This window comes from Nilaparvata lugens, chromosome 9 (assembly GCF_014356525.2).
Source record: "Nilaparvata lugens isolate BPH chromosome 9, ASM1435652v1, whole genome shotgun sequence".
NCBI classification, from domain to species: domain Eukaryota; kingdom Metazoa; phylum Arthropoda; class Insecta; order Hemiptera; family Delphacidae; genus Nilaparvata; species Nilaparvata lugens.
The window spans coordinates 25,059,576-25,084,211 of NC_052512.1; the positions used below are offsets into that span (position 1 = coordinate 25,059,576).

The following is a 24,636-nucleotide window of genomic DNA, read 5'->3' on the forward strand; positions in this document are numbered from 1 at the left end:
CGCTCCGCACTCGCTCCACGCACGCTCCGCAACCAAGGAGCTTGCCAAGCGCGACCTCTGTAACACGCTCTTTTCGCGTTCCACTCTTGCTCCTCGGTCGATCATCAATCGATCTGCTCGAGTGACGTTCGATTGCGGAGCAGAGCGAAAGTCTGTATGCACCTTAGGACTTACATTTAACAGACACTTAGACTGGACTGAACAAGTGACAAAGACTTGCAACATGGTATTTTCAGGCATAACTGAAGAGAATTGGAGCTGTTATACCCTTACAGGAGAGAATAATGCTTGAGAAGACGTTGATATTTCCACATTTTCATTATGGAGTTGTGGTCATATAGGACATGAGTGACTCTCTCTGAAAGACTGCAAAGGGCTCAGAACTACTGCGTGAGATTCGTGTTTGGACTTGAAAGGGACGCTCACATAAGCTCTTACATCATTCAGATGGGTATTTTAAAGCTACGAGACAGACGAATTTATCATGTGCTAATGCTCCTCCACAAGGTTCTGGCAACTGGGTCTCCTATTCAGTTGTGGATAAGGATCTCTCATGGAATGCCCATACTGACAGACTGGCGAACACAATCAGTAGCAGTTTATTTGTTCTGCGAAACATAGTCAAATGTGTGCCCCCTGAGACAGGAAAAACGTTATATTTCGCACTCATTCATTCACATATTGCATATGGAATTGAGCTCTGGGGTAACACGTCTCTGCAGAACATAAGATATTCATTCTGCAAAAGCGGGCTATTAGGTGTTATATGTGATTAAGAATATGAGCAGTTTAACGACCAATGCACAGGTACATTCACACTTTACAAGAAACCGGAACAACTTCATCGTTCAGCCTCACAGGCTAACTCTTTTTGAGAAAAAAACTAGCTACATAGGGACAAAATTTCTAAACAATTTGCCTAGTAATATAGATTTTAAGAGCATGACTTTCAAAAAAGATCTTCATAAGTTCCTTGTTGAAAAAAGTGTAAATAAATTTTTATGTGACAATTATGTGTGATATCATATAGACTATATCTATATTTTTATTATGTTAAATATTGAAGATATTTTTTTTGTACATGACAATGTTCAATTGTATAGTTGTGATTCATAATGACTGTACTGTATTGAACAAAAAATTATTATTATTATTATTATTATTATTATATATATATGTTGAGTCAGAAATTTCAATTCCTCGCAGGAATCGAAAGAGATACAAGACTTGATGCAAGTTTGTTAAGCATTCCCATCCATCGTACTGTGACATATAATAGGTCTTTCTGTGTGACTGCTTGCAGACTGTGGAATAGCTTACCAGCGTCTTTGAGGAGTGTGTAAAGGCGTCTTGGAGTGGCTGAGGGAGGGTGATCGGGGTATCCGATGAGGAGGTATGTGTGCGTGGTGTGTTTGTGTGTGTGTAAGGCGTGTGTTTGTGCAAAGATTTGTTTGTATCTTGCTTCAAAGAAAAAGTTTTTTTTTTAACTTTTTTCAGTCTAAAATTATGAACAATATTCATTGTTCCAATTGTGAATGATGAGGATTATGCGAATGATCATTAGAAGTCAGTCAGTATAACAGTTTGTTTCGCTGGTTTTGCTTTTCTGCGTTGTGTTGTGTCGACTTTGTTAGTGTGTGCGTAGAAGTTATAGTACTGAGAAAATCAACGATTTTCCTGGAGCATCAGTATGGTTCATGACCTTATAAGGTAAGTAATTTGTGTCCGATTGATTATCATCAATCATGCCTTATTTGGTTAGGAATTTGGAAAATAGCTGTCACTTGGTGGGAGAATGTATCTTAAATTGTAGTTGTACCGTTCCTTTCTATTGGCAGAAATTGTGATGAATATTTTCAATAAAATAGTATCTGCCAATCACAGTTAACGTTGGTTAGGTTCCTATCTAGTGAGGCCGTTTACAGCTGACCACGGCAAGACGAGAGAAGCGAAGTGCATTCATTCAGCGTCTGTCCATTGTCGCTAGCAGAACTGAATAATGTAGTCTTAGTATTTTGTGTTAATTTTTACTTTTATGCCAGCTTTAGGCTTGGTAGTATTTGGCTGTGGAACCATCTGTTCCAAAAGTATGTTCTAGTTTTTTCCGCCTCAGTAAATGCTTTAATTAAGAAGAGAGGATATCAAATTTGTCACCTTACAATGGAAATTTTCCTCCTATAACTGCTACTAAAGGTACGTCATAGATTTAATATAATTAAGGAAATTATTGTAATGATTGTAATGTAATTAAAGTATAATAATTGAGAATAGTCCTTTGATTTGAATGGAAGATGGTACTGGTAATTCAAACTGATAAATATTGGAAGAAAATGAACGGTATATGTTTTGTAGAAATTTAGAGTACCTATTGGAAGGAATTGAGATTTTTTTATTTCAAATTATTTTTGAAGAGGAAGCTTTTAACCTAAATATAAATGACAGTATTTTGTGATATCGATTTTATTTGTTTTGCTGATTCTAATGAAAAGCTTTCTTGATTCTTAAGGAAACACCTATCATGTAATTTATGTAAGAGAACTGACTGAACAAACTAACAACAATACTCGAAAGACCTTGTTATGAAAAGTTGTTCAATCAACTAGTGAATTGAAGTTTGGTATTATGGAATAATAATTATGTACTCACCTCTTTGTATATAGGGCATGACCCTGACTACAAATAAATCAAGATATAAAAGTAATGACTATTTGTATTTTAAAGTATTTTTTGTATTTGAGTTTCTTATAGGAAGCACCTAAATAATGTTGATTTTATTATATAACTGAAGTTAAGTTAATTTGTTTTATCCTACTTTATTTTTTATTCTAACAGCGGTCAAAGTATGGGTCCATCAATGTACGAGTCCATCTGAACGTGTGTCTTTAAGCCGTTGAGATGCCTCTGAATCGATGGCAGTCCTAGAAGCTTGGGGTATGCTGTCTCCTGTCCATCTGGACGTGTGTAGAGCTCAATCAACGAGCCTAGATTCTAATTGAAGAAACAGCTTTGAGGTAACAACTTTTTCCAAATTAAACAAACGTCCCAGGAACTCCGGATGTGACAGAATGGGTTTTAGTGACTATAGACTTTCAAAAAAAGGGGAGGGGTGTAAAACGTGAACCATTCAGTCAATTAAAACGTGCGGAATTAGACTTTTTGTTAAATCGTAACTTTGAGATATTATTGGGAATGGATAGTTTACAAATTTTATTAATTTTGTTTAGTAGATTTTCGGTTGTATCTTTACATTGAAATGTGTGGCCATATTTTCTCTGTAAGGATCCAGCTGGGAATTTCAGTTTTCTTTAAATTTATATTTTAAAATCTACTAAACTACTAAAAGTTGAATCAGTACCGGTATATGAAATGTTTGAAGGTCCCTTATTGATAAATTGATGTTTTAAAATAATTTTGGTCTTAAAGTTGCAAAGGATCAAATGAAGTTTCAAGGACCCTAGCTTTTCTAAATTTGTTTTGATATCACATATTTTGAATAGTCTTCCTATGTAGAATTCCGTGATGTGATACTTGAGGAATATTTTTCTTTGCAGCTTTCATGATATAAAGAAACAGAATAGATATTATTGGGGATTATTAATATTTGATAATGTTTTGATAGTGTTTTAAAAGTTTCCAAGTGTGTTCTAAATGTTCTAAGAATTTTATGTTGATCTTTCTTTTAAAAGATGTATTGTTATTTATGATTAACTTCTGAGAAATATCTATGATAATTTTCAATTCTTCTTTCTGAAATTAGAGTCCTTTAAGCTTCTTATGATTCAATCTAAAACGTTTTCAATGTAGAGCAGACAGAGTAGGTTATTACCGAATTATCTATATCAGAGATAACTTTCTAAATTTAGTAATTTTATTTTCGGTTTTCATGATGAAACTTCATTTTGTTTCATTAACTGTTGAATTTAACTGTAAGAGGTGACAATATAGTTGATATCTTCTCTCTATTTCGTTGTCTCTCTTGCCATTTCTGGATTCCCCGTTCTCTAGCACTAGGTATGTTTATCAAGCATCCCTTTTATTAAGTTATATTGTGTGTGCTTCTAAATTCTAAATTCCAAATTAACTTTCTAAATTCATAGCACGGCACAAATAATATATTCATCTAAATTGATTGAAATATTTGTTTTTTATTACTACTGATTTATGATTTTTTGTCATTATTCTATTTAAGAGATTATTTCGTTATATTGTTGTAATGTAAATGCATTGGAATTGTATAGAAGGGTCAAGTGGGAGAGAGGGCCGGCTGCGCCCTAACTTCTCCCTCCAGGTTAAAATAGAGGCAGTCTATCTATCTATCATTGTCCAACGATTATCGTCCAACCGCACCAGTGACAACGGACTATACTGTTACTTACTCATACAAGTTTCATCTGAATCATTTTAATCCAGATTCATCCTTACTCACAGGCAACAGCCTATGTAAGTAAGGCTTAAAATTTGCATTTGGAAATTTCCAAAATTGATAATTTATTATAGAAAATCCATAATATGATTACTCTTTGCATGAAATGTACTATATCCTCTGCATTCATCTCAATTCAATAACTTTATCGATTCAATAAATTTATATTAGTTTCTTAAACATATTTATAGAATCCATAGCTATGGAACGATTTATCTGTTCAACGAATCTGGCAACATGGCATGATCCCAAACTAGCACTTTCGTAAACAAACTTTATACATGGTTGCTATGGTAACCATGGTATATAGCCAAATCTTGGATGTTTATTCCATGCTTCTTGTTGTGAGGTAATTTCCTACGGTACTGACATCTTTTGGCTGATGTCTCCAAAACAAGATGGCTGACACCAAATAAGGGCTATCAATGCTAAATATAGTGCAACTTTGATTCTGTTTTGTTTTTAAAATACTGGTGATCTACACTAATGTTAATTTTATTTTGTAATTTAATTTTTTAACTTAATTTTTTGATTGCAACCAAAAATTTGACAAATTTATCCATTCCATAAATATTTATAGGCTGGATTTTGGCACTATAGTTTATCGAGAGATTTATGGATCCAATAAGTTTGAGGAGCGTTCTCGTAACGCATTTCTCATATTTATCGATTCAATAAAGTTATTTTTAATCAATAGCTATGGAACGATTTATCTGTTCAATGAATCTGGCAACATGGCATGGCATGGTTTACTTTCGTAAACAAACTTTATACATGGTTCCTATGGTAACCATGGTATTCCATGGTATGAAACGACTGAGAAACCGGGCATCAAACATTTAAACATTAAGAGAAATGCCAAACCGTCGACTTGAATCTTAGACCTCACTTCGCTCGGTCAACTACTCGTTCAAAAACATAGAGCATTTTGAAAATGTATCTTTACATCAACGTTGTAGACAGTTGCAGCCAGACCTGATGACAGCGCTCACACTCACATTCCGGGACAACACGGTACGATAGGACAGAAAGCTCTATGTTTATTTAGGATTTTTTCTAGACATTTTAAATTGATAAATTCTTTATTCATTTTTGAGAAAACAACAACAGGTCAATGTAACTTACTGAGCGCGAGGTCTACTGTTCACAGAGCTACTAGTATAGTGTTGAAGAGAATAAATTTGATTTGATATAACCTTTAGCGATACCGAGTACGCGGCGTACTTCTCTAGTCTGTGAATAAGGTGTGAAATACGTACACAGTGATGTTGTTAGTGTCGAGGTCGACACAGTTGACGTCAGTGGGCGGATCGTAGAGGTCGAAGAACCGCGAGTCGACGCCGATGAGGAAGGGAAGGGGGGCGTGCAACACCTCTGCCAGTCCGAGCGGGCACAGCGGGATGTACGGACATTGCCACTTGAACGGGAAGATTATCTGCAATCAATCAATAATTTTATTCAATTCAACACAATATACATAAAATAAATCAATACACAAAACATCACAATCATGGTGGCTTCACCTAGCCAACTATGGTTTCCCATGTAATAGCAAAGCAATGCTGGTTAATCAGTATTTTTTTATTCATACAACAAGTACATCATCAAAAAATGATAGGGAGGGAAAAAATAAGGTAGCCTTGTGCTAATCCTCTCCCAAATTTAGATAGATAATGATAATAAATAAATCTATTTCTTTTAAAAAATACAATCAAGCAATTAAACATAAAAAGTACACAATATCTACAATATGAAAAAATATGGAATTTAATTAATTCTATTGGAAATTAACCTTGGATTCTGGTTTGAGATGGAATGATCACATCGACGAATTGATTAAACGACTCAGTAAGGCCACATTCGCAATTGCTACACTAGCAAGAACAATGCATCAGCAGATAGTCTTCTCCGCATACTATGGATACTTTCAGCCTCTTCTTACCTACGGATTACTTTTCTGGGGCACGTCACCGGAAATTATCAGGGTATTCAGAGCACAGAAGAGAGTGATTAGAATAATGCTCAAATGACCGCCTGGAACTCCATGTAGAGAATTATTCCGATCAACAGGGAAGCTCACACTACCTTGCCTGTATATTCTGAAGTCTGTAGCATTTGGTCTCAAGCATGCATCGACGTGGACAAGAGGTGCTGACCTACACAATTATAACACGCGCTCAAGGAACACCTATCGAATACAACAACATAGGACAGCGTTCTACGAGAAAAATCCAATTCACACGAGCCAAAAAATGATCAACTCCCTGCCGCACCATCTTAAGGACATTGACAATAGAGTGCAGCTCAAGAAAAAATTGAAGGACTGGCTGGCTGATAAGTGTTTTTATGACATGAATGACTTTATGTTGTGATTTTATTTTTGTGATATGTAATTTCATTTTGTAATATGTGACGATTGCCAAATAACTTTATTGTTGTACATGCAAAGAGTAATAAATTCAAATTCAAACCTAATCAACAATGGGAAACCCATGTACTGGAGTAGGAGTTAGTAGTAGTAATAGGTTCTGGGTGGGGGTGCAAACTGCAAATACGTTGGGTAAGTGAGCTCACACATTGTTTGAGATTATGTTTTCTATATGATGTCTTCCAGTTGAAATAATCCAGTTCTTAGCGGCAGTTTTGAATCTTCTTGGGTTTTCTATTGTCTTGATTTGTGCAGGAAGTAGATTGTGGAGTTTCGGTGCTAGGTGGTTGAAGTGTAACCTATAAGGTTACATATAGTCCGAAATAGGTAAAGTCTTTTAGTTGTTCACTTCACAAAGTTTTCAATTATTTTCACAAAGTGGATTTTTAAATTTAGATGGTTCAAAACCAAACATAAAAGAAAAATTTCACATTATTATCACTAAAATAGGAAATATTCACATAATTAAGAAATAATTTAAGATCACTCCAAGTATTTAAAAGTAAATTCAAAATATTATAATGTAAAGTATTCAGTAAGTAAATTTAGTATTTCAAGTTAATCAGTTCAGTAGTCAGACATGATATTAATGTTCAAATACTTAATCAGTATTTAAAAGTAAATTTTAAGTATTCGAAGGCTCAGCTCACACTACCTCGACTCAAATCGTACGACTTCAGTCGAGGATACTCCAGTCTCTCGACCTTACGACTTTCTTTCTCATTGTCAGTACTTCCGTTCTATGCTACTCCATCTCTAACTTCACATTATTAAAAATATGAAATCCAATTCATCACTTCTGCGCATGTAACAAATTTGATCATTATTATGAGTCTATTGTGTTATTATTATCTTATCTAAAATGATGAAACATCACTTTCATAAAACATAACCTCACGTTCATTAAAGGAGTGATTCGTGGTCTAGTGGATAGAGTGCTTGCGTAGCAGCATAGAGATCCCGGGTTCAAACCCTCTCACAACCAAAAGTTTTTTAACCAGATCACTTCCGTGTTATCGGATGGGCACGTTAAACTGTCGGTCCCGGCTGAAGTATGACAGTCGTAAGGCCCATTGACGGCTCAAATTATATATTCAGGCGGTGGGACCTTCCCGCAAGGGACTCCCCACCAACAAAAGCCATACGAATTTACTTTTACTTTCATTAAAAATGCACGGTACTATGCAGCTCAAGTCGAGGCTCGACCAACATGTCGAGTCGACGCTCGACTCAGTGTCACAGTCGCGAGGTCGCGGAGACTAGAGTCGACTGGTCTGAGTGTCACCATTTGAAATTCAAATTCAAATTTTCAAATTCAAATTCAAATTTTATTTATTCAAGTAAGTTACAATAAATTCTGGTTCATACACGAATCTACAATAAATTACAGTACAACAGCCAATTATGCAGCAAATTTCACATATTATGAAAACTTATTAATTACAATGAAGATTGAATGCAACATTAGAATATTGATTATATAGTATTGTAATATAACTACATAAATCAGCGGTGTTTCAACAATGAAAACACATGCTGCGTCGAAAAGAGACTAGAGTCGCAGTCGAATTGAGTCGCGTAAGTGTGAATTGAACCAAAGTATTATAATTTTAAAGTATTCAGTGAGTGAATTTAGAATTTCAAGTTAATCAGTTTAGTAGTTCAGATATGATGATGCGTCAGACATGTATTTCATATCCCATATATGTAAGCTATCCTATTATATTAAGCGAGCTATTTCCGTATATTTGTATTTTTATATCTGGTAATTTATGTTCAACGGATCTCGAAAACAGCTGTAAAATATAAACACAATCATTTTAGAGAATTGTGCTCTGTTTATCAATAAATAAAAATAACGAGCGTAGCTCGGTGCCCCGGTATTATGACTGAAAACTGCATACAACCACTATATCCTGTTATTAAGTTGTTTAGTCAGCGTAGCTGTAATTAGCTAGTAGAGTGCTATTGTCAATCAGTTTTACATCAAACTCGAGTAGGAGGACGAACTCCTCTAAATTTAAATCAGTGTTATAATTGTAAAATGTGTTTTGAATCAATTGGAAGCTTTTTTAAAATGTGAATCGTTTTAAAAACCATAATTTATATAGTGTTGCTATAGCTTTCAGAGCGAACGGTCGTGCTTTTCGAGTTGCCTTATCTGTATGATAACTGTGAGGCTAGCTTCACACGCTTTCGGTTTCATTCGGTTCGGTTCGTTTTCGGTTCGGTTCGTTACCGAAAACGAATGAGGCTTTCATACATGTCAGGTTTTAATTCGTACGGTTCTAATTAAGTATTTTCTTCTCAAACACAGCTGTGTTTGGATTTTCACAGTTCATGCTGGTATATTTAAATATAACAGCTGGTGTTGAATATTGTAAGATGTTATTTCTTGAACAACAAAATTTTAAAGTTAATTAAAAATAATTGTCAATTATTTGATAAATGACGACCGAAGCTATTTAAAAATGAATTGCTCGTATTCGCAGCGCGTAAATCTATAACGTTATAACTGACCATTGAGATAGCCTCAGCAACAGCGGTGAGCACATCGGGCCTGAGCGAGTGCACAAGCAGCTTCTGTTCGGTGAGTGCACACAGCAGCAGCAGCAGACAGTTGTCAGCACCCAGGTTGAGCAGCAGCTGACGGAAGCTAGCACCACTGCGCGGCAGGGGCAAGTCCTCGGGCTGCGTCAGGATCAGCCGGGTCTCGGCCGACAACTGCAGCAGGATGCGTGGGCGGTGCGGCGACGGAAACGGAACGTCATCCAGCACGTGTGATATGTATCTGTCAAAGTTGAATCGATCATTTAATCATGGCCAAAAAAGTGTATAATGCTCTTCCAATTGAAATTTGTGAACTAAATTCTGAAATAGTCTTCATTAAAATCGTGATAAGTGAGAGATGTTTTTATGACATTGGTGAACTTTTGATTTAGTAATTACAATATTGTGGTTAAGTAAAAACTCAAAATTTAAAATTTAATTAACTGTGAAGTCTAGTCAAATGGTCGTTTTTCAGGAAACAGCCCCTAAAGATTTTTTCTCAACGGTTCTATATGTATTTTGGGGCGCTAAATTCGAATCTGAAATTTGCTGACACGCCAGAGGGCGGCTTCACCCCCAAAACTCCCCAAAACCCCTAAAATTTCGGACATTTTTTCAAGTTTTCCATTTAATCTCGAAAACTTCGAGTTTTTGGAGAAACATCATTCTCTACAAAATTAAAGATAATAACATTTCTAATAAATTGAGTGTTCGCGCAGGATTCTACCATTTTTGGTTCCGGAGCTACGAATTTTCAAAAAAGGGTTATTTTTGAGAGGTTTTTCAAAATTATGCAAACCTACCACTTGTACCCTATACAACTTGGATATTTTTTCTAGTATAGATAAAAAACCACACATCACGTGAAATAGCAATTAATTATGAACAGGATTCCTTAGGAATTTTCGAATTTAGTAGTGGGGGGAGGGGAATACACCGAAAAATAGAAAATCATGTCCTACAGCGAAAAAAAATTACGGTATTATAATCAGAAAAAAATTACGGTATTATAATCAGAAAAAAAACGATTCATGGGTGCGAAAAGAGGAGAAAATTCTCTACAACCTCGACTACTTTTTGGATTTTTCATCTGGAGTGTTTCGCACGATACGCAACTTTGAATATGTGAGAAATTTGTGATACGTTAATCATGTTCACAGTCTCGCATATGCAAATTTGCATATCTTGTGAATAACTTCGGATAAAAAATACAAAAAGTAGTCGTGGTTGTAGAGAATTTTCTTCTCTTTTCACTCCCATGAATTATATTTATGATTTCAATACGGTTCAAAAGTTACAGCCAATTGAAAAAATTATAGTTATTATTTTCTCATGTTGCTTGCGATTTGACATTATTCAAGAGTCTCTAAAACGAGTGCAGAGCAACTGATTCAATCCGCCTTCTTATTCAGAGCTTGATCTCATAGTGAATTTGCCATTTATAATGATTAAGTATAGCCTTTAAGCTACTATTTATATATTTGTCTGTATATACTTATTACCAGTATGGAATTTCATTGTGTGCAATTTATATTCTTGATTTGCTGATGAATGTTAGTAGATTCAATTACAATAGTTTTAATTATAATATGTACAAAACATGAGAACATAATGTCAATCAACTGAAATAACTCACTCTCCACTCACAGACTCAAGTCTTTGTGGAGAGTATTCACTGTTAAATGTGTAAATGAATTTCATAAATTTGTATTATGTTTTGTGAATAAAAAGCTATTTGATTTGATTTGAGTATAAAACATTAAAGAAACTTGCGATTGGTCTTAAATGAAAGAGAATTTTATGCTCTATAAGCTGAGGTGCCTTAAATTAATCTTGCATTACTGTTTATTATCGAAAAACTGTCGAGACTGTGAAAATGAGAAAAACATCGCAATTTTTTTTAAACAAACGTATCTTACTTCATGATTTTTTTTCCAAAAATCATTTACCTCACATGAAAGAAGAGATTTTGTTCTTCAAATCATGACCAAGTACCATTTTTTATCATTTCGGGTTACCGAGATACACAGTTTTGAATAAAGAAAATGGCCATTTTTCTGTGTATTGAAATATGGACTAAAATACACTAAATGAGGAAATTTCTATTTTTTGATCAAATTTTAGTTATGATACATTATTTTCAACCGCCTTGACGATCTGAGAAGAATAAGCTGTAGTACGAGGAGATGTGATCATTCAGTCAAAAGTTATAAGTACTTGATTAAAAGTTTTGATCATTATGCGTGCCCCCCCCCCCACCTCTAGGAAATACTGAAATTGAGTGTATCTAACGGGTGATTCTCATAGAACATAACCCTCGTAAGATGATTTAGGCCGAAATATGTTTCTTTTTTGTTAGGAAGGTCTTAGAAAGGTATTATAATGAAAATTTTAATTTTGGCTGTAGGACATGATTTTATATTTTTGGATGTATTCCCCCTTCCCCCTCTACTAAATTCGAAAATTCTTGAGGAATTCTGTTCCGAATTGATTGTTCTTTCACGTGATGTGTGGTTCTTTATCATTACTGGAAAAATATCCAAGTTGTATAGGGTAGAAGTGGTGGGTTTGCATAATTTTGAAAACCCCTTAAAAATACCCCTTTTTCATAGCTCCGGGAACAAAAATCGTAGTCCTGCGCGACCACTAAATTAATTGAAAATTTCATTATTTTCATTATTGTAGAGAATGTTTTTTCTCGATAAACTCAAGGTTTTCGAGATTAAATGGAAAACCTGAAAAAATCCGAAATTTTGGGGGGTTTTGTGGGTTTTGGGGGTGGAGCCGCCCTCTGGCGTGTCAGCAAATTTCAGATTCCCAGATTTTCAGCGCCCCAAAATAGTTATAGAACCGTCGAGAAAAATTCTTTCGGGCCTGTTTTCTTAAAACGCCCATTTGACTGGACCATAATGAAACCCATATTTTTTATACTGGAAATTTTCAACTCTTATAAAGATTATCCACGTGATTTTGAAAAGAATAGTGAATAATTATTCTATTTTAAGAAGTTTCCTGGACATAAGAAGATTACATTTTACAACACCAAATTCTCCCCGCTGCAAAACATGGGCCACCTGCTAGTAATAAATATTACTAGAGCTTGATATTGTGATGGTGATGATATTGATGTAATTTCTCGGGTAGATTTAGTATGATTAACTGCTTTTACCAACGGGTAGACATGGTTAAAGAAAGCTAATTTTTACTCTATGAAAATTTGTTGTATTTAAACATTTTCTCTACCAAATTTTTACATCAATTTTGACTCTACTCTGGCTGCCTAGCCTAATACAAAAAAAAAAACATTGAAAGAGATTTGGAATGGTACAAACAAACAAGAAAAAACCTATCGTTATGCAAATAAAGTTCGATCGCCCCTTGTCATTTGAGTAGGATTAATATTCGGGACTCACCCATAATGAAGACGCTGAAGAAGTCCATTACACGATGATTTTGGTGATCCACACTCCCGAAACGAATTGATGTCTGAGCGCGCTGTGTTCGCTTCAACGGTTAAAACAAGAGTGCACGGAAAGAATTCAATTTTTGTCTCAGGTCTGACTCTTCCTAGGCCTACACGTGGAAAACTAGACTACAGCAGGGGGGAAGAAGAGCCGGAAACTGTTGATGGGACGAGTGGATGGAAACTATCTTTCCCAGGCTGGGATGCAAGCTAGGCAGTTCCCAACCCTGAGAAAGATCCTCACCTCGTCCATCGGTTGAAAAAATGCAAGCTTTCCATAGCCTATGCTAGGCAGCCAGCAAATAAAATATTACGTTCAATTTCACTAATTTCAATATCACTACTTTCAATTGCTTCCATTACATCACCCCCTCCCTAGAAAAAGGGTGCACTAGGGAGGAGGTGATGTAATGGAAGCAATTGAAAGTAGTATTATTGAAATTAGTGAAAATTGAACGTAATATTTTATTTGCTGGCTACCTAGCATAGGCTACGGAAAGCTTGCATTTTTTCAACCGATGGACGAGGTGAGGATCTTTCTCAGGGTTGGGAACTGCCTAGCTTGCATCCCAGCCTGGGAAAGATAGTTTCCATCCACTCGTCCCATCAACAGTTTCCGGCTCTTCTTCCCCCCTGCTGTAGTCTAGTTTTCCACGTGTAGGCCTAGGAAGAGTCGGACCTGACACAAAAATTGCATTCTTTCCATGCACTCTTGTTTTAACCGTTGAAGCGAACACAGCGCGCTCGGACATCAATTCTTTTCGGGAGTGTGGATCACCAAAATCATCGTTCAATGGATTTCTTCAGCGTCTTCATTATGGGTGAGTCCCGAATATTAATCCTACTCAAATGACAAGGGGCGATCGAACTTTATTTGCATAACGATAGGTTTTTTCTTGTTTATTTGTACCATTCCAAATATCTTTCGATGTTTTTTTTTTTTTTTTATTATTAGGCTAGGCAGCCAGAGTAGAGCCAAAATTGATGTAAAAATTTGGTAGAGCAAATGTTTAAATACAACAAATTTTCATAGAGTAAAAATTAGCTTTCTTTAACCATGTCTACCCGTTGGTAAAAGCAGTTAATCATACTAAATCTACCCGAGAAATTACATTGAAATAAATTAATTAATTATGGGTTTGTTTTTTCATAGAGATAAATTTAGTATGGGTTCATTCTTCGAAAAGTGTAGAATTAGGACTTCAACAATGAAACTTTAGTTGTCTGGTAGCTGAATTTTGTGTGTAAATTTTTATCGTGAGAAATTTATTTTTCTGTTGAAAAATAATTTTCTCACATTAAGCTAACTTGCGTCCGGGAAGACTCCAATTTTATGCAGGGTTGAGGTATTCTCACGGAACTGTATTTCCGTTAGCGATGGAAAATACACGAGTATTTGGGAATATTTCAAACTTGCATTATTTTCCTTTCACATGGAGTTATGCTCGTCTCCACGAGGACCGTTGTCTCGTTGGTGAAAGGGGAACATAACTTGCGTGGAATAGTTCAGTTCCAATCAAGCCGCGGCCGAATTCACATTTAAAATCCAGAAGTAACCTCGGGCCTCGAGGGCTCAAAATTTATGTGTGTGTTGAATTTGTTTGCTGTGTAAGTCTGTTAAACAGACTTTATTAAACAGACAGTATTATTTTTCGCCGTAAGTTAAGTTGAAGTATTTTATTAATTATTTAAATTAGTAAGTTATCCGGGAGTAATCAGTGTAGTGAAAATTTCTAAATAGTAATGAATTTTTATAAATTGATCGATTGTTAGTGCCATTATATTTTCTAGCTCATGCTAGCCCTTTTCTAGCCCTTGAATGACCGAGTCCCTAGTATCATAAATTTGGAATTGAGAAATGAGTAAAGTCCACGCTACCTTCGTGAACAGTTCGAAAACAGATAAGCAGTTAGCAAAATCTTACATGCAGTCATCTTGAATTTTTAGAATGTGCAATGAACCGATATAGATTATTTTTGTTATTGTCCAAATTTAAATTAGTTTAATTCATTTAATAAAATTTTACAAGTTTAATAGAATGCTAAAGTTTGATGTTTAATAAAGTCCCATGACTCGCCCTTTAGAATTTAGAGATCTCTTGATTCTAACCCCATTTGGGGTCGGTGACAAAATAATTCTGGATTAATTTGTACTTGGTTCAACTGTTATTGAGCATAACGGTCTTAATAGTGAATAATAACGGTCTTAATAACCTATTTTTGGACAATTCCATTCAAATTTGGGAAAGGAACAGTTTTGGGCTTTGAGTCTGTTGTTTCTTTTCCAATCATTCATGAGTTGAGAATGATATTGTGATTTTCAATATATAAAATAAATCAATAAAGTTTCTGAATTCACCTCTCGATTGGCACCGGCTGAAGACTGTTCAGCGACATCTTGTAGAGGAACAGCAGGAACTTTTCGAAAGTATCGAAGAACGGCCAATGCGACAACAGACAAATGCACTTGTTGACATGGTAGGTGACGTCATCACCCCCCACCCCTCCCGGATCCAGTTCGGCCTTCTGCTCTTCGGTAACACGTTCGGTGGGATAGCGCTCGTAGAACGTCACAGCTGATCCGTACACCTGCAACCAAACAGTTTGTGCTTTATGATAAATATCGGGGCACCGAGCCTCGCTCGACTAACAGGCACAGCCCAAAACTGTGTCTTTCCCGAATTTTGATTTATACACTATAAATATTACAAAAAGTATGTTATGTTCCATACACTTGAATTCAGGTCAAATTTTCAGTCAAAATATTTGAAAACATAAAAGTTCTAATTTAGATTGTTTACATACCAAATTGAATAACAAAATAACACTCACTAATCACTTAGAACTTTAAATAATGATTAACTTTGTATATACCATCTCATGTCAACAAATCAGATTATTTTGATCGAGTCAATTAAAATTTCTAGATTTCTCGCGAGATACGGCAAGCTAATTGATTACACAGCTGATCTCCCACACAGGCACACGTATCTTCTGTTATTGACAGACGACGAAAGTCTCAGCTGTTTTCCTAAGGAAGAATTATCCTTTTAATGTCGTTCAGCGAGTTTTCCCAGAGATGAGACCTAGTGCAATCGAATTTTTATATCATAAACCTACTATGTTGCTAATTTGAAATTTTATTAAAATCGTTAGAGCCGTTTTCGAGATCCATTGGATATAAATACATACCCATATAACCATATAAATATATACATACATATAGAAATTGCTCGCTTAATATAATAGTAGGATCTCTAAAGGATGCGTTTGATGTTTGCTCGTGATGTTTCATATACTGAGGGTATGCTTACTTGACTTGAATACTTGAAGTCGTTGCCAAGTGCTGGGGTTTCCACATAGGTAATGTCAGTGTTTTCCAGTTGATTACAATAAAATTAGTCTGCATTTTTATTCAAGCTGTGGAGGTGTTAGAATAGATTCTCCTCACTCAACTGCCGAAGAGAGTAAAGTGGCCTTTCTATGAGTTTACAGCAGACAGCTGCGTAGAACCATAGAGAAACAATAGCGTAAGTAGATATCCCATGGTATAGGGCGTTTATGTCGCAACTTTTACTGTTATCTCAAGCCGATTACTGTCGATTATTATCAATTTTCACTGTTTTGTTGTGGTGAGAGTGTATGAATGGCACAATTTGAGAGACTACAACCGTCACACAGCTGCATGGGAAAGAACTAAGTGAACTATCGGCTTGAGATAACAGTGAAAGTTACGACATAAACGCCCTATACCATGGGATATCTACTTATGTTATCGTTTATCTATGGTAGAACTTCGAGTACTGTGAGTCCTGAGTATCATTAGGAAGACTATTAAAGAATTTAATGGCCTGTGTTGGGAAGTTGTTGCAGGTTGCTGCTTGTCTGCTACGTGTTATCTCCAGCTTGATGGAGTGCCTGGTAATGTAGCCATGTACATCACACCTTATTTGCAGCTGATCCAGGTTTTTCTTAATGTACTGACAACAGCGAGCACAGTATGCATTGACTGTGTACTGTTAGAATTTCAAGACACCAGAAGAGTTGTCGGCAGTGATCGCTAAAGTCCGCAAATGACACTATCCTCAGAGCCTAAAGAACCTTAGACCTGCCTGAACCACAGAAAGCCTATGAACGTCAGCCTTGGCCAGGTCGATATGTAGATTTCAGTTTGCTATCGACCTACATATATATATATATATATATATATATATAATATATATATATATATATAATATATATATATATATAATATATATATATATAAATGACTTCAAATATTTTTATCAGATGTTTATTTATTTATTGCATTGACATTCAAAAATCATTATTACAATATCATATGATTGAGAGGCATGGCCCAGAACTATTTAGAGGCATCGATCTTCACCACTACTTAGGCTCAACTCACACTTACGCGACTCAGTCGAGAAGAGACTCGACTCTAGTCGAGAGCATGTGTTTCCAAATGGTGACGTCACGGAGACTAGAATCGACTGATCTGAGTGCCACCATTTAGAAACACATGTTCTCGATTAGAGTCGAGTCTCTTCTCGACCTGAGTCGCGTAAGTGGCAGTTGAGCCTTAGTCGTTCTGTTCGCACCTATGATAATTAAACGAGTTGAGACTTGGCCCTTCACTTGACAAAATATCAACGTTGCCAAATTGTGCTAAATTTCAACTTTCTCAAATTACTGAATAACCCACAGATCTGTTGAATATCATACCCGATATTACAATAGTGCTGAAAACGTTACAGGGTTTAAGGATTGGAAGAATTTAAATTTGTTTCGATGAAATGATTTTTTTTTAATATTCCTTCTCGTACGAATAACGGGATCTAATATCAAGTAGCTTAGTTATATCGTAGAGCAGGTCTAATTTCTATTGGTCTCTAGAAATTTTTATCTAAACAATCGTTTTTTCATTGATGTACCGTATAATATGTTCGTCAATGTTAAGTTTTTTATCTAGAAATATAAAATTTTCTAAATGCTAAAAGCGGTTTTGTTTAAAGTAGGGTTTACATTGGACAAGTTTCTTTGACATTCGTCAAGATTTCTTCAATGTTTGAGATGAATGGGCGATTTTGAAAACATGAATTCAAGTTTTAATAACCCCAAAAGGTTAGGTTAGGTAAAGTAAGAAATGTAATTAATCTTAAAGTTATCTTCTTACTTTGCTTGCTTCATACTTCTATTTTGTTGTTTTTATACATTCTACATTGACTGACAACTGTTTTTAAATAATTTTCCAATTTTTAGGTTGGATTCAAATTGAATCCAAAAGTCTAACATGTACAACATATATATGAATCAACACAACTTTAAGAGGAATCTACATTGGTATAGTGGATTCAAGTTTTGATTCTTGTAAACTTGGCTCCAAGTTTGCAAAATACTGTTGTAAATGTGCTTTTGTAATGAGCACTTTATTTTTAAAAGTTTACAATATTGAACAAGATAAAAATAAAATAAATCATCTTTGAACATATCTCATACAACTCCAACTAGTTATTTACTTGTAAACGTTCGTTGCTAAAACAGTCACCTTGGCAACCGTGTTCACATGATTAGTATCCATGTAGGGCTTGTCTACATCAATACATTCGTTTTACACAAAACTTCAATTCAAATAAACTTGACTAATGTGAACGGCTTTGAAGATAGGTGGATGGTAGAATTGCAAAAGTAGCTCAAATAATTGAAATGAATTTTGCAATACCTTTTCAGCGGCATCGGATACAGTAAGCACAAACGTGGAGAATACAGCGGCGGGTTGTTGCGCCACACGGGGCCAGCATTCCAGAGAGGCACCCACCGGCAGGCAGAACAGCGGAACCGAAATGGGGAACGGAAAGTTGGAACGGTCCTCCAACGGGTAGCGCACTAGGATGTCTACAACAATCACACTTTTCAATTACAAAATCAAATCAATGTTTAGGAAAGATACAACAGGATTAACTTTTCTCTCCGAATTGTGATAGTTGAACATTTTTAAATGAAAGAGACAAGCTAATAAAAATCACAAACAAATTTATTAGTACAATTTAATAATTTTTCAATTATAAAAACAATATAAAACTTGTAGTACCCTTTTATTAAAACATTTTAACGACTAGTTTTGATCTACTTTGGCCATTTTCAAGTTAAAATAAAAGGGTTCTACAAGTTTTATATTGTTTTTAGACCCATGTTATACGAGCGCTGATAACGCGGCGGTTTTAGCGTCACGTTAGCGTCGGGTTAACAGTGCAATGGAACTCCCATAGTGCAAATTATTGAAGCGTTATCAACGGCGTCGAGTAAGCGTCAGCCCGGCGTTGATCGTTGCTAACGCAACCTGCCGTGCTAGCAACGCTGAACCAAGTTATACACAGCGCTGTTGACGCGCAATAGTAGTCTATGATTATTCAAGTTTTGTGAACTCCAAATTACGTGATAGTAATAGAGGAAATCTATTATATACTTAATAAAGAGGTAAAATCAACAAATGAAATTGACAACTACTGTGATTATTTGCCGCCCCCACGAAATAAACAGAAATTCTATAATATATTTCATATGAACATTAAATGTATTGGAAAAAACTTTCATGAACTGCTTTTGCTTCTGAATAATATAAAAATTAAATTCCACATCACTGTTTTAATGTTGGTTCAAAATTAATAAATTTTGTTCCAAATACAGGTTACAACATTTAATTGTGAGTAGGCTAGAAAGAAAAAGACGCATGGAGGATTGTATGATTAGAGAACTTTTTCTTTGATACGAACAGTATTCTACTAATTTTATTTTTCTTCTCAATCTTTATTTCGTTTTTTACGGATTTTCCATACATTTAAATAATTAAATGAAGTAATAAGCACTCCAAGCAAAAAGGTTTTCCTTGCTGGCTAGCCATCATAACAAAATAATTGAAAGGATAAATATCTCAATAAACTTAATAGTATATTGAGGTTTGAGTTTTTGTATTGTTTTGTTATTATTCATGTTTCATTCTGTTTTATTGATTTTACTCTGACCGAAACACCGGTCTGTGAGACCGGAGGAAAAATTAGTTTTTCGGTAGTGGCAACACTGTAAGTCAGACATTGCTGGCCCATCCAATACCTTTCCCCCAGCTATTCCTCAACATTCTCCAACAATGCTCATCAGTCTGTAACTCACGGTTATCGAGAAAACGTCAAACAATTAAAAACGTACCGGTCTCAGATACCGGATCTTTCGGATAACGTTTGTTCTTTACCGGTCTAGAATACCGGATGTTTTGATTTACGGATATTCTGATCATTTAATTTTTCTTGTCATGTTTTGCGTTTCATTATTTTGGAGTTTTATGGAAATTTTCTATTTGATAAACTATTTTTTGTTATTAATAAAATAGTTATTCAGTAAAATTGATGACAATGGATGAGCCATCAACCTCTCGACGTGTGAATATACAAGCCCCAGACTTTGGAACTCGAATCAATAGAATGCTTTATGATGAAGTCTCAGAAGATGAAGGCTGAGAACATTAATTGCTCAAAGAAGTTTCTTTTTAACTTTATAACAATGAAAAGAAATATTATCATAGTTGATTACCTTTTAGTTTAGCTATAAAGCAAATGTTGATGAAATATCTCTAAATGATATTTTCAATGATACATTACTCTGAGTGGTGAATGATAGTCTATCTTTATCGATTTTTCTATTGTGTGTTTTCTTACATCCAAAATTATATATTTATTACAAGTTTCAATGTTTTCAAATTTATTTTCTATCCTTCCATCATTCAATTTACAAATGAAATCAATACTATTACTTCACTATAATTATAAAATTTACCTTTGAAAAATATTTAAATTCATATTTAGTGGAAAAAAATGAAATACAACACTTCAAGCAAGACCCGGTCTGTGAGACCGGATGTTTCGGTTTACGTCAGTGCTGACTATGTTTCGGTTAGTGTTAAAGCTTTTTTTTGTATTTTGTTTCTGGAAAATGAATAAATTCATTTATTCATTCATTTCTGATTTTACTTGTGATTGATTTGAAATCTAGGTTATAATATGCTTCTCTTATTGAAATGTCTATATTTTTGTTCAAATGTCAAATAAATTGAATTGTATAAAAAAACTACTCTTCACCGTTCACTACCATCCGTTTGCTATGTTTGATACTGAAAAGTTCATTTACCCCGTGCAGACAACGCGCTAACGGCGCTGTGTTTAGCTTGGATACGCGTTAACGTTGCGTATTTAGCGCCGCGTTGATAGCGCCATGTATAACATGGACATTCAACGCCCTGTTTCTCGCGTCATTGGCGCGGCGTTATCAGCGCTCTTATAACATGGGCCTTATTAATTTGAATGAATAGCCCATAATAAGAAAAGTGATTTTTTCAATTATGTCTACAGTACATGCAATTCTCTTATAATTCAGCTAATGTTGATAGTAGAGCATAGTGAAATTCACTATTATAACTTTAATTATATTCAAATTCAAATTTATTGATTCTCAGAAAAATATACAACACTTTCAAGACAAAAAAAAATATAAATATATAAGAATCTACACCTGCAAAGAAACCCTGTGCGCAGGTGTGAGTTGCAATATAAATGTTTTTCAAAAATATTTAACAAAAATGATCCAAAACAAATTTCTTGAAAAAATACAGAATAAAAGCTAGTACTTAATAATAAAGAGGATACTAAAAATAAAGGAACGGAAGGAGAAAAGACGGAAAAGGCCAAGAAGAAAAAAGAACACGAAGAAGAAGGAGAATGAAGAAGAAGAGAAAGGTAAGAGGTAGGTAAGTCAACTGCAACCATGGAGTAGACGAAAATAAATTTATTTAAAACAATTTTTCCTCGATTTTATTTGCTATTATCAAGTATCTATGTCTGATCTAAGCCTTTGGTTTATGTTTGTTTTTTCAAGAATTTAAGAGAATGTGGTTTTATTAATTTATTGGAAATATAAGAAAACTGTCTCCTACACACATTCAAGTCCATTCTGACAAATTGGAAAATGTCTCGCGCGGGGCGCAAGCCCAAAAGAGATTCTCGAGGTTCAAATAAATTTTTATTTTTTATAATATATAGTACCAATTTTTTTATGAAAAGTTGTCGAACTGTTAAAACCTTGAACTCCCTGAATAAACATTTTGTTGGAAAAAGTCTGGGTTTGCCTAGATTAGTTTAAAAGATGTTTTTGAATATTGAAAAGTTTTGTGAAATGCGCATTCAAAGCTCCCCCCCCAAGCCCGTATGCCAAATTGAAAAGCGGATTGAGCATACGAATAATATATTAGTTGAATCCATTATATTCAATTAGTTGAATCCGTTATATCCATTGAGTTCATGACAGCAATCTAGTCTTGCGAAGTGAGAATGTTAATGAGATGATATTACCCCACTTTCTAGAATTTGACGTACAAAATTGAGGAAGATAAAGGCCGGTTTCTGAGCACGGGATTTAGCTAAGTTCTAGACTTTAAACAGGTGTAGTCAGAAAATTGGCTTTCCGAAACGGGGCGTAGTCACAGTTTTATGATAATCTTTATTTTCTCATTTCTATAATTGGAAATGTTTTTCCTTGGCGAAATGAAACATTCCTGAATTACACTTTACACTATTTTCTCTTTATTTTATTTTGTGATTAATTTTAAAGACCAGGACTACGACCCCGTTTCGGAAAGCCAATTTTATGACTCCATCTGTTAAAAGTATAGAACTTTAAGAGCTGAATCCCGAGCTCGGAAACCGGCTCTTAAATGTTTTAGGCTAGCGCTTTTTTTCTTTCCATTATTGTAATGTATTAAACCTAATAGGCTAAATGGATACGGTATCAATAATATGTTTATTTCAACGAGACTTACAATGTGCAGAGTAAAACGCTGGTTGTTTTATTTATGAATGTTATACATACACAAAAACATGACGTTTACTCATAATTTTTAATAAAACTCATTTTTTTAAACACTTTATCGATCACTACTATAGTGAGGTTCACATTATAATGGCAGTGTACGATTGACAATACTGTTACTGTCCTTTTCTATCATACAACAAAACATATAGCACTATCTCTCTCTCTCTCTCGCTTTGCAATGTTGTCTATTTGCCAGAATATTTTAGATTTACTTTTGACAGTGACTGTAAAAAACTGAACAAACCATATTCTCAGCCGCCATTTTTTTCTTCATTCTATCAAAATACATGAGTACACAAGTCGTACAATTGATTTAAAATGTATTTTTGAAAAAATGAAATAATTTTTAAACATTACCGTATGAGAAACACAAATTAAAATACCTGAAATGACATTTTAAAAGTTGATAACACTAACCATCCTAGACTTCATCCATGCTTCAGTTAGCCTACCCGTATAGGTTAGACCTACTCGTACCAGTATAAATAATATTGAAAAGTTATTTCAGAATTAATCCATTAAAATTAATTATTTTTAAATAGGATTTCTATTATTTTTAAAGGAGATTGGAATGGAATACCTACCAAATAACTCAATTTCTGTTGTTTTGAAATTCAGATTGTTGTATCACAGCTTTTTAAATTGGCCGCCATTTCAGGTTTGTATAAAAATGAAAATCTGATCTGTCATGAAAGCAAATTTTTGAATCAAATTATGAAAAAATATATTTTCTTGATCAATTCGACATTAAATTGATTATTTCATCAATGAAATGATAATTATTATTAGATTAAATTTAATGGGATGAATTGAGTAACAGCTGTGTACAGTCAGTGGCAAAATGGAGAGACTTGGCAACGTTTTTCTCCTATCTTTCTTCACTGCCATTATAACGTGGACCTCACTATCTATAGTAGTAGCTCTTAATTTCGATGAAAATTGGTCATTCACGAACACATTTCGTTCAACCAATGGCCCAATATTTATATGATTTGACTATTAACTGATAGAAAATTGAACGGAAAATAATCTTACCTGGTTTGTAAGTGATATGGTTAACTCTGTTCATCGATTTCTTGTAGCACAAGAATACATCTGATCCAACCTGTAAACAAATTACAATAAATAGCTATAATTTCCTCTTTTAATGATTACTGGAAACTCTTTCTTGTTGTGATGGTTACTCTTTCCCCTCATACTTCTTTTAAAAGTTATTTTCTCTTTTTAAAGTTTTCTTTCAACTGTTAAGCACAATTTTCTAACAACTTGTCCGCAATTTTTGACAAATCTAGGACAATTTGTCAAAAATGTCTATACACAAAAAATATGTTACACTTTTAAACTATAGTCGAAAAGATGTACTAGCTCTTGTTCACGAGAGTTTTCACCTTCAGGATGTTACTTTTTGGTCTGCACTCGTAATGTGATACCATTCCATCAGATGAATCCGCAGTTCTTCCATCTTGATTTAGTGGACGTCTTCATGTTTGCCAGGAAGTGGCGTTTAAAGGTAGACGCACACAGATCGTCATCGGACAGACGGCACGCATCGGACGGATCGGACGATTAGATTTGATGCATTGTTTTCAATTGGAGTGCGCATACCTATCCGGCGGACCAATCATCTGATCCAACCTGTTGTTATTTTGGATCTATTGTACATTGAAAAAAATACATTGAAAAAAATTCTATTTACATATTCAAATCGGAGGTCATTTTTAATTTTTGATTGCAAATTTCACGAAAACCGTTCACTTTACAGAAAAATTACAAGAGGAAAAAAGTTAGCAAACTTTAACACACAGATCCGGCGGATAGGTATGCGCACTCTAATTGAAAACAATGCATCAAATCT

At 34.7% G+C, this 24,636-nt stretch overlaps 1 protein-coding gene across 3 annotated transcripts in view; it reads right to left on the reverse strand.

Moving 5' to 3' along the window:
* LOC111050922 (DENN domain-containing protein Crag) overlaps nucleotides 1-24,636 on the reverse strand; it is a 136,478-nt gene that overhangs the window by 95,546 nt on the left and 16,296 nt on the right. For all 3 annotated transcript variants that reach the window (XM_039435679.1, XM_039435678.1, XM_039435677.1), the window contains exons 4-8: nucleotides 23,817-23,886; nucleotides 18,589-18,761; nucleotides 15,223-15,452; nucleotides 9,372-9,642; nucleotides 5,683-5,858 (exon numbers count right to left, since the gene is read on the reverse strand). In XM_039435679.1, coding sequence (XP_039291613.1) covers nucleotides 5,683-5,858; nucleotides 9,372-9,642; nucleotides 15,223-15,452; nucleotides 18,589-18,761; nucleotides 23,817-23,886 — 920 coding nt within the window. The remainder of the gene's footprint in view (nucleotides 1-5,682; nucleotides 5,859-9,371; nucleotides 9,643-15,222; nucleotides 15,453-18,588; nucleotides 18,762-23,816; nucleotides 23,887-24,636) is intronic.